Below are 11,315 nucleotides of genomic sequence, written 5' to 3' on the forward strand. Positions count from 1 at the left end.
GATCTTCTCCAATCGGTCCTCGCCGTTGCCTTCCCGGGAGTCATCTGGCTGGAAAATTACAGTATCTCCCGCCGTCATCCATCCGCGGTCGAAGTGGTTCAAGGTAAGCCTCGGGAATGACGAAATCTCGGGAATCCGCTCCCCGCCGTGTCGTTTGATCGTAAACAGAGCGTACCGTCTGCCGCGCGGCGTGTCTGCAGGGAAATGTTGTGTTTTTCCGTCGTGCCCCTTGGCCCTCCACGTGTATGCGTACCGCCGAAACACCGAAGGAAAAGACCCACATCATCACCGCATACCACCGTGCCCGGTTAAAGGCTGATTTTCCTTTCACATCCACCCATACAATGCAAACACACACACACACACACAAACACGTGTGCCGTCGCCCTTCGTCGCTTTCCCACGCGGAAAATCAACTATCGGCTGGGTTGGTTTACGGTAGGATGTGAGCCTGCTGCCGTCCCCGGTGGGATATATCGGAGTTGGGTTTTCTTTCCGTATGGCTTGCTTCGTTCAATTCCTCGGTGAGAACTATTTACGGCGAGAATTACTTAACATTCCTTTGGTTACATGGGCGCACGATTCTTGTGTGTTAAATATGATACCTCATCTCATTATCGCGACCTGAAGCCTTCTGCCGACGAGGACGAATGCGATGATGTGTGTGGTTTTCGATTTCTGTGTCCCCTGGAGCGCTCGGTTGATGGCATCTATTTAAAATAGTGTGCAGTGAAAGTGGAGCGCTATCGATTGTTGCATGTTGTCCCACTAATGTTAAAAATATTTTTCACTTCGATAACGGATTTTCTTAAACAAATATCAATTTAGTTAAAAGATCTCCACTATCATGTCCCTCGAGTACGAATGATGAAAAGGGAAATTGACCAAGCTCACTTACATAATTTGTCATTTTTTAAGAGTTGTGCGAAGCAGAGGGATCAACAGTTGATGCATTACTAATCTACGTATAGAAAATTACTCAATTTTCTTATGTGAAAGCAACACCAATATGTTGTTATCAGATCTGACTCCATGAATATTCCTTTGATTTGAACTATTGTACACTTTTAGCAAACTATTGCAGTACATTTTGAGAAAAACTAATATAAAAGAAACACCGCAATCACTTTTATACGTTTGAATACTTGAAGAAATCTCTTACAAGTCTAGTAAGTAAGGCGTTTGGATCGTTTATAGTTTGAATGAAGCAGAAAATTGAATTTTCAAAGAAATCTATTAAAACAGAACAACACTGCTTTTGTATTTGAGCGAAAATGTTTGTAACCTTTTTTAGATATTTAAAATTTTGAATAAACATACAAAATCTCATGCTAAAATGTACGACGATGTTTGCGATTGACTGTTTGTGAGATATTTCATACTGGTTATGAAACAATTCATAGAGAAATATTTTCACTGAAACTTTTCATTATGTATTTCGGACGAAAATTTTCGAAATTCAAAATATTTCGTTTTCATCAATTTAAACTTTCTAATAAACAGTTTTTTTCTGCACATTCAGCATATCTGCACCAAATTAAATCTATTTACTAGTTACAAAAGCGCTCTCTTTACGATGGACAGTCTTTTTAAAATCCAGGGTCCCATTCGGTCTGCTGGGGTTCCTTGTTTATCTGGTAGCAGACGATAGTATCGCCAGCTTTCAGCTCCAGCGACTGATCATCCAAGCGTAAGCCACACTCGACATCCTTCTTGATGCTGTCGACTTCGTTTTTCAGGTGCCGCATTGATTCCAGTGTCAAATCTTCGGCCATCAGCTCTCCGTTTCGCTTCACCTTGAACTTGAACGATTTCTTCAGCATACCCTTGGTACAACGGCATCCAAGCACCGTCACCTTTCGGCGGCCTTCATTAATGTCGAACAGCTGCAACACATTGGCCTCGCCTACCTCCTCCTCCGCATCGACCAGCGGTAGTTTGGTGTTGATCTCTTTCTTCAAATCATCCACCAACCGGTAGATGATGTCCACCGGACGGATCGTGACTCCTTTCGCCGGTTTGTTCGGAACGTTTACGGAAAACGCGTAGATGATGGCATTGAAAAGCTGCGCTAGCTCGATGTCGCTCTCGTTCACGTCTCCCACCGCGTAATGGATGACGTCCAGCCGACAGCGGTCACTATCGTCGTACGTTTCCAGCACGTCCAGGATGGCCTCGACCGAGCCATGCACATCGCCCTTGATAATCACGTTCAACCGGGGTTTTCCATCGTCCGGAGCGATCTCTTTTTGTCGCGGGCCTAGCTGTTTGCGCCGGTAGAACCCGGACAGGCGAGCCTTTTCCCGTTCCGCCTTGTACTGCTCGTCGTGTTCCTTACGCTTCTGATTGATTGCTTCCGCATCGCTGAGCGCTTTCTCCTTCATTGCCTGGTTGGCACGCCACCGGAGCACCGAGCTGGCAACCTTTTCCGATTCTACCTCAAGAATTATGTCCCCGGCAAGGGGAAGCTCACGCCAACCGAGAATCTCCACCGGCATACCGGGCGTTACCTGCGAAATCGGTTGTCCAGCGTGGTCAAACAATCCTCGCACCTTTGCCCACGCCTGGCCACTCACCAGGATGGACCCTTTGCGAAGTGTTCCACGGGACACGATGGCCGTTGACAGCTTCCCTCGGTGAGAGTCTACTTTCGATTCCACCACGATGCCCTCCACTGGCCCGGTGTATTCGCCCTTCAGTCCCATCAGAGTTGCCTGCGTACTTACGGCCTCGGTCAGTTCATCTAGGTTCGTTCCGTGCAAGGCCGATACGCCCACGGCTATTGTATCTCCACCGTACCCTTCCAATGCGATCCCGTGCTGGGAAAGTTCTTTCTTGACTCGCTCTATGTCCGCACCCGGTTTATCGATCTTGTTGATGGCCACGATGATCGGCACGGAGAGTTCTTTGGCCAGCCCGAGCACCTCTTTGGTTTGCTGCATCACACCATCTTCGGCCGCCACAACCAGCACGATAATGTCCGTCAGGTTAGCACCACGTGCACGCATCGCACTGAATGCCGCATGTCCCGGAGTATCGAGAAAGGTAACCTTCTCACCGTTTTCCAGCTCCACCGTGAAGGCACCGATGTGTTGCGTAATACCACCGGCTTCACTTGCCGCCACTGAAGCTCCACGAAGCGAATCGAGTAGTGTCGTTTTGCCATGGTCCACATGACCCATCACCGTGACGACGGGTGGTCGTTCCTTGAGGTTCTCTGGTGGTGGCGGAGGCCTTGGCAACACATCACGATCTTTCTGCACCTCCTCCTCAACGACCGGTGCAGCTACAATCTTCGTCTTGAAGCCACACTTACTGGCAATGTCCTTGACCACTTTAGGATCCTCCAGCCTCGCCTGTGCCTCGATGTTGCCGGCTCCTTTGACATACAGCATAACTTCCTGGATGTGTTCCAGGTCCAGTCGGCACGATTGAGCCAAATCGGCAACGGTCATGTTCCGCCAGATATCTACCACACCCGACATCTGGGGTTTATTTTTTTTCTTCGGCGCGTACTCAATCGCATGCTTCTCTTCTGCCGTCTTGCGCCGCTTGTAGAGGGAGGAAGTGAAATGCATTTGCCGCTGGTGGACACTTGTACTAATGGAAGCACATATTCGAGACTGCAGCAGCTCATTGCCAATGATTCTGTGACAAAATAAAATTTACATTATAAACGAATCCATAAGCAACCTTTTCCTACCGGCATTACCTTCGGGCGAGGTAACGTATGTTGAACATTGAAAACGGCTTTTGCAAACAATAGGTGCACGAAGTTACAAAACTAGACTCACTTTATTGCTCGTTTGGGGAGCTTTTAAATATATTTTATTTACAAATTCACGAATTTTATCATGTTTTCTGTAGTTTTTTCAATGAAAACATAACATAACATAACATGTTTGTTTTGAAATTATTGTGACGTTCAGGTCGTTCAAAGTTGTTTGATACTCAGGTAGCGCAACACAAGGCAAGTTGACGTTTTCCTACCAGTTGACCACCTAATACCGCTTCAACAACCTTTGCAAGTTCAAAAACTGTAGCGGTAATTACCGGTTCGTTTGAAAAAGATACGTTAGTGGGCCGAAAAAATGCAATTGGGTAAAACAAGCTTCTATTGCCAAAATATAAACAATTTTGTCATAATAACTTCTGACTGCAATTAGAAAAAAAGGAAATCGTATGTGAATTACCTTTAAAGGGTTCCTTTGGGTTTAACATTGGTAAGATATAAACTTTTGTCAATTTATAGTTTAGAAACCAACAATTTAGAGACAATGTTACGTCCTCGTTAAAAAAAATTGATAAATCATGTGATTCTTATTTGAAAAACAATAAAGAGTTACCACTAACTCAAGGAATCGGTTTCAGGGGCCAAAGAAGTTTACCAAGTTTTAGTACCCTATTTGCGGTGTAGATTGTATTTAATTTTGGTTTTGCGACACAAAGATCCCTTCAATACAACTGCAGTTCAGCTGACTGTTGTTGCAGCACTCTGGGGGGACTTTCCTTGCAGAGGCCTCGGGAGCGAGCGAAACCTCAATTACGAAATTAAGCCATCAATATGACACAGGGATGCCATTATCTGCTGGCATGCTCACACCTTCTCCAGACAACCGGTGTAGTCATACGGGTTGTCCAAACCGGGATCGCCCACTTTCCGTGCGGTGGGCGATCCGAGGGGAGGCGAGAAGTGGTGTCGGTGGCCCTGAGAAGGACCACCCATGTGCTCAGGTAAATATTGACTCAGTCGAAAATTGAATTACTGCGTGATTATGACAAAAGGAAGATCCATTCTGCCAAAGGGTACTTTCGCCTCGAACGTAGGTGGGTCAACGGCGGGAAAGGAAAAAGGACCGACGGAACGGGCGGCCTTTGGCGTGCCGAGAGAGGAGAAACATGGCTGCGGGACGGAGCGGAACGGAACGCTGTGTCAAGACACACCTCAAGGATATCGAGTGGAGAAAATAAAAATCTTCGCTCGAAAAAGGAACGCTTGTGTTTACCGGACCAAAAAACCGGCTCACTCAAGTGGCTAAACGGTCAAAACAGGCCGTGACAAAAAGCGAAACTAAACAAGGAAACCGAAACGCACGAAGAAAGGAATAAAAATAAAACACCACCATACACAAGCAACGCCGTTTTCCATACCAGCGGCATAAAGTTCTTTCAAGTTGGCCAGCGTTTCTCGGTCGTTCATCGGTTTTATTTTCCGATCCTGGTTTGTTGTCTTTTCCAACCTGGGCCGGGGCTTGCGCGGATGGACAAAGTGCATCCTGCACCGTCGGGACCAGATCCTTTGCCGTTTACATCCATGATGGATGTGGATAACCAATCGTGGGCCAGGGAAAAACAAAACCCACAAAAGTACTGGACGGAAGAGTGAAATAAAACTTGTTGCTAAAAATAACACCCAAACCGCCCGCTCGACCACCCCGGCCGCCTCGGGCCGTCAGCGCAAAGTGAAACAAAACGCCGACCATTCCGGGCATCATTATGCTCCGGGGAGAACCGGCGGTGGGGACAATAATCATGGAAACGTAATGCCCGCGATGGAAGAATGGCACGATGCGGCTTTTGATTTGTTTGTGGCCTTTCGCATTCCCGGCTCTCTTTTTTTCCAACCCAATTTCTGCTCCCACTCCCATGGCGTGGTATTGATTTTCCAACTTAGTTTTAAAATAAATATTTGTCACCGCAAAATGATGGAAAAAGTGGACGAAAAAGAAAGAGAAAAACCACCGCTGGAACGAAAATTCACAACCACAGCGCAAATGGCACTGTTTGCAGTGATTTAGAAGCATTAGTGGCTTGGCCTTTGTTTGTAGATTTGTAATATTGAACCGAATGTTGTACACTTAATCAAAGAAACGAAATTCTATGCAGCTTCAGTTGTCGTCGCAATTAAGACGAAAAATTACCTTTTGTTGTCGCGGTATGTATCGAGAGCTTAGCTCTTCTTCTTCTTCTTCTTCTTGGCGTAACGACCTCTTGGTCATGCCTGCCCGTTAAGGGCTTACGAGACTTGTTTCCCTGTTGTACGTGGATAGTCAGTCCTCTCGTACAGGGGAGGGTCCGGTCTCGGTTGGGATTCGAACCCACGCCGTCGAGGTGGTGAGCCCCGGCGCTCATGGGTCGATTTTCTAACCGGCGCTACCGCTCGGCTGTCGCGGACCCCTAGAGCTTAGCTCAGTACATTAAATTATAAACAGTTCACATTTGAGGCGTTTTTCAATCAGAGTAGAATAAACCAATCCTGATGGCAAGTGCGTTAAGCTTAAACAGTGGACAAAGGAAAAGGGTGTCCAATAAAAGATGTGTTCATTAAAATATTGTGATAACTTATATTTTACTCTACAAAAGAAAACAATAAGAGTGTTATTTCAAATGAACAAATGATTGTGTCAAAAAAAGGATTTAATAAACCTGAACAAATTTACCGTGTACCTCAAGTTGAGCTTCCTTTCTCTGTTATGATGTTAGAGCAATTTCGATGAACCAGATTGGCCTGCATTCGATGGTGTCAAAGCCTCCTTATATCCTAAGCTCTTGTGGTGCTTTACCAGAGAAACAAAGATTTCTTTCCCTTCTACAAATATGCTTCGGGCATTGGTTCTAGCTTTTGTACCGATATCGATTTGCGGCGAACTAAAGTGCATCACTGCCGACGCCACACTCCACATGCATGGTTGGGGTGTTTCACCCGGTGTCGTCAAAGGGTGCTGTTGAGTGGGGGATAAAAAAAAATCGTGTACGAAGTGCACGCGACTTTCAACCCGTTCCCACTTTGCGAAAGACAAAAGAGATAATGTAGACAAGAAATCGCGCCGAATGCATTTGCAGCGGAGTGCAGCTCAGGCAACGGCCTGTCGGCTGGTGACAGATGCCGCCAGAGTGTTGAAGATGATGGTCCCCGCGGGTGGTATGGTAAGGGTCACTTTCCACCCCCTTTACTACCACCACCACGCTGACACATCGGCGGCATATCGACGTGGCGAAAGTGTGTCAACATCGGCGCAAAATGCATTTCGCAAATATTTCGTAATCGCATCAATACACCGCGCGCGGTGCCTTTCCGCCCAGCGTATTTGCTTGCGGTATTGATCGTGAAGTGCATTTAGGCTGCACATGCAGATGCCAGCTGTTTGGCGTCACTTTGCCACTCCGTTGGGGGGTCGGCTGAGGATGCGTTCCTGTGGCGATGAAAGTCAAATAAAAACCAAAAAAGGAATGTTCAGAAGCAAACGGGCAGCGGGGAGCGAAGCAAAGTGCAATGGAGTAGACAATGGGTATGTGTGTCTCAGATTGGTAATATAGTGTTGATTTATTTCTCATTTCTTCGCTTTCTCACGATCGTTCAATTGATAATAGACAAGGAGCCTTCAACTCTTTTCTGCTTGAAATGACTACTGTTTTTTATTTTTTTAAATTAAAACTACTTTGATATTTTTTGCAGTGGATATTTTGAAATAAAGTCTTACGAATAATAATTTGGTATTTGCACAGAATACAATAATATTTACTTTAAAGTAAAAAAGGAAATAAGAATACTAGTTTTGATCTGTTTTCATCATATTACCTACTTAATTTTGAATTCAGTTAAATGCCATGATATTCATCATTCCACCGAGGTCTTGTGCAAGGAGATGTTAGATTTTTATTAATTTAAATTTACGACCCCTCGACACGGGTTTGGCTGTGGTTGCGGGAGGTTTTAGGGACGGAAACACTCTCTTTCCACCTACCTAGGTTCCACTAAAGCCCCTGCCACCGTCTGCAATCCAACCGGAGGACCTCTTATTCGCTCAACCATGCATATCCAACGCATTCCGCTGGGAGTTTGCCCGTTTTCCCTTCACCATCAGCATGTTTCGGGCATCTCTTCAGGAAATTTCGCTGTCAGCTCGCGAGCTGCGAGGCTCGAGTTTATCTTCAACCGAAAGCGGTTCATGGTGCTGGTTGAGGGGGAATTGGTAAGCCGGTCTATAGCGGGTGGGAGGGGGTACGTTTACTAGGGGATGGTTTGGCGTACGTGTGCATGAATTCGGCACGAGCAAGAGCGCACGAGTGTATGGACATGTGTTTCGTTACGGGGGGGGGGGGGATGCGGGATGATGGGAAGAAAACTCTCGTCGCCATCGTCTTCTTCTTCGTCGTCACGCACAAAACAGAGGACGGGCGAGCCCAAGACGAACGCTACGAGCGAAAGGCATCTCGGCGCGCACACACCGCGCGTAGTGTCGTGGCGGTCTTTCTGGCCGCCTGCAAAAGGAAGCAAGAGGTTTCAGTTCTTCGAGAAAACGGCAACCGATGGGGAGAGAGGAATGGGAAGCAACGAAAGACAAAGTCACGCGAAGCGTGGAGCGGTGGTAGGGGAAAAGGAAAAACCCAACACACAACAACCGGCCCGCTTCGATGTTGTCCTTGTCCCGTGATGATCGTTTCGGAAAAGAATAAGGCGGAGCTAAACAAACAAATATGGCCGTTTACTTCTCCTTCTTCTCGCGCGTCGTCGGCACTGCACACCAACGGCTACATACACATACGAATCCATCTGCTAAACAACACTCGACAAGCGTATGTGTATGTGTGTGTGTGCGGGACGGTGATGGAGCAGGAAAGACACTGCGGCGGATCGTCGAACGCGCGGAGGAAAAATAACACACCGATATTTTATTAATATCTCCGAGAGAAAATGTCGAACGGGAAAATCGTCAAAGACGTCTTCTGACCGACAACGGTGGGTTGGAAGATGAAAATTAAAGGCGACAGCATACACAAGTCCGACGAGCGGGAAGGAATACACGCTGCTTTGTTTGAGGCGTTTGTGCTGCAAAGCAATACGGGAAGAAACCCAACGCCCAAGCAGCTAAGGCGGGTTGGGTGATCTTTTCGAAGGGCGAAGATGTGCCAGCAGAAGCGCCAGAAAATGTTTGGCAAAGATGAAATTAATAAAGACTTTAATCATTTTTATGAGGAGCGCTGAGGAAAATGGGCCGATGGGAAGGTCTTGATATCGTAGAAATAATGCACCCAAATTTACGTGATTCGGCATAAAGTAAACAATCAACTTTTTTTTTGGAGATGAAGTATCGTTAAGATTTAAACGACTTTGAGTGAAATTTAGTCAACGAGCTAAAGATCGGTTTCAACTGAGTCTTAGGATGACGATTCTATACAATTCATAGCAAAAAAGCAGCAAAACTTTTGAAATTGCAGTGTTTATGGTAAGGAAGAAATGAATTTCTTAAATAAATAAACGAAAAAAATGTGATTCCAATATCGCCTCGGAATTTGAACATAATTTAAATTAATAATATCTGATTGTAGTGAACATTCAAGTCTATTTTGTCTTTCAATGGAAAGAAATAAACTACTTCAAAAGAGTGAAATAAATGTGTTTTTTGTTTACGTATGAACTCAATTGAATAGAACAATACAAAGCTCTTTGACACAAAACATCACTCGTAATTTGTTACGAGTAACGTAACTACCCAAAGCCCTTATTCATGACGTCACAAACAGCTAAACCGATTGATTGAAGAAAAACAAACCGATTCTTGAAATTAAATTATTTTAACAACTTTTAAAGTAAATTCATTGTCAGCTACGATACTTAAGCACACTTTAAACACTTTTTTAAGCTATCGATTTTGTGGATTCAAGTGAAACGAAAAAAACAGTGCAACACAAAAAGCATAATGCTTTACAATGCGAGCATAAAGCAACAGATCTACAACAAGGGTTAAAGAATGGTAACAAATGCCTTTCTGTGTAATTTTCGTTTGTTCCGCTACCGACCCTTGGATGCATTTGTAGCGCATTCTCGCTGCTTCCATCCGATTATATCCTTGGACTGGCTCAACCAATTCCTCCCCCGGGGGAAGGAACGGAGACACAGAGGAAAAACTCGCACTTGCACAACATTATTTATAAGCCTGATTGAGACGATGGAGTGAAATGAAAACGCACCAACAAACAAACAAAAACTGTAAAATCCATAAGTGCTCCTCACGGCAATCGGTACTTCACCGGCTCGTACGCAATCGAAACTAATCGTTACAGTAACGTTTAGACCCTCCCGGTAGCCGAAGTGCCGAATTGTGGCCCACTCTCCAACTCCCCGGGAAACGCAATCAAAACGAGCGCGGTGGGAAGTGGTTGAGTTTCCTTTTTTTTCGGTCCATTCCCTTGGAGTTTCAAGTTTTGCCGTGTTTTGGCCCTCTTCACGTTTGTCGCCCGCAGCATCCACGAGCCCGACCGAAACGCGGCCTTTACCACTCGAGAGTAAATGGTAATAATGGCAGTTAATGCTTACGGGCTATTTAGGGAAATTGAGTGAGGCTCGACTACACAGAAAAAAAAGTGAAAAAACACACATTGTAACCAAACAGTCCGAGTGTGCGTCAAGCGAGCGGGGTCAAAGTTGGCCCGTAGGCTTTGGAACTATCAATAAAAATGTAAGTTTGCAGCGAGCTGGTAGTGGGGGAAGAAAACGGGAGGAATAAAGAATAGTGAAAACAAAATCGGGTAGCGGCTTGAGCATGAGAGACTTCGCACCACAAAGAAAAGAGTTGAAAGTGTACTTCAGGCCCCGCGGTGCAACATTGCAGCACCATGTTTGGTGATGATGAACTGTAAAAAATATGTTTACCAATTAAGATTCAAGTGCTTGCTTGGTAACATGTGGAAACATAGCAAGAGGCGGTGGAGGTGGTGGCATTGAATGGTGGAGGAAAACATTGATTATGCTCTTGATGGAAGGCGATACGATTGGTGTGAGGTTGCTCACGATCATTGATGCATACAACCAGGACCAATGATTTTATTTAAAAAAAAAACAACAAACAGATCAAGTGTGTGATCAATTTTTGTTTGCCAGTAATACATTATTATCTTTAAATAAAACCTACAAAATAGAAAAAAGATCGTTTTACTGTAGCCCATTCTACTCCAACCTTTGTTTTATTTAATATGTTAGTCTATTCCTTTTGCATTTGAACATTTATATTTCCGACATTTGTCCTACCCGCCCAATCAAGTGACTCAGTGGAAATTTTTCGAAATGTTATTTAATAACGATTCGTTTTTAAACAGACTGTTCGTAATGTTATTCGTAATTGAATGGTTTTCTTGCATTAGTGCGTTACGTTATTAGTTTTGTGAAAACAATGCTATTGGTGCTAGGATCATTAATACAAAAATATCTCTATCTGATACAAAATGTATACTCAATGTGTGTAATAGCCTGGAAAAAAATGAATCATAAGTTTGGTAAAATTTAAGAACATTCCTCAAGTTGTTTGTTACAGATC

The 11,315-nt window shown here is 44.8% G+C and overlaps 1 protein-coding gene across 1 annotated transcript; it reads right to left on the minus strand.

Annotated features, from left to right (window-relative positions):
- Nucleotides 1–1,489: 1,489 nt before the first annotated feature.
- Nucleotides 1,490–3,866, minus strand: LOC131272528 (translation initiation factor IF-2, mitochondrial). Its single transcript, XM_058274286.1, has 2 exons — nt 3,713–3,866; nt 1,490–3,648 (listed from the first exon to the last, which is right to left on the minus strand). Exons 1-2 carry the CDS (start codon nt 3,739–3,741, stop codon nt 1,590–1,592), a joined length of 2,088 nt encoding a protein of 695 aa, XP_058130269.1. The 5' UTR covers nt 3,742–3,866; the 3' UTR covers nt 1,490–1,589.
- Nucleotides 3,867–11,315: the final 7,449 nt, after the last annotated feature.

Source organism: Anopheles coustani, chromosome 3 (assembly GCF_943734705.1).
Source record: "Anopheles coustani chromosome 3, idAnoCousDA_361_x.2, whole genome shotgun sequence".
Taxonomy (NCBI): domain Eukaryota; kingdom Metazoa; phylum Arthropoda; class Insecta; order Diptera; family Culicidae; genus Anopheles; species Anopheles coustani.

Bases quoted from the DNA above. Each gene is read 5' to 3' on its own strand.
- LOC131272528 (XM_058274286.1), bottom strand. From the start codon at position 3,741: ATGTTCAACATACGTTACCTCGCCCGAAG. The intron at 3,649-3,712 runs GTAATGCCGGTA...ATTTTGTCACAG, and splicing joins ATACGTTACCTCGCCCGAAG to AATCATTGGCAATGAGCTGC.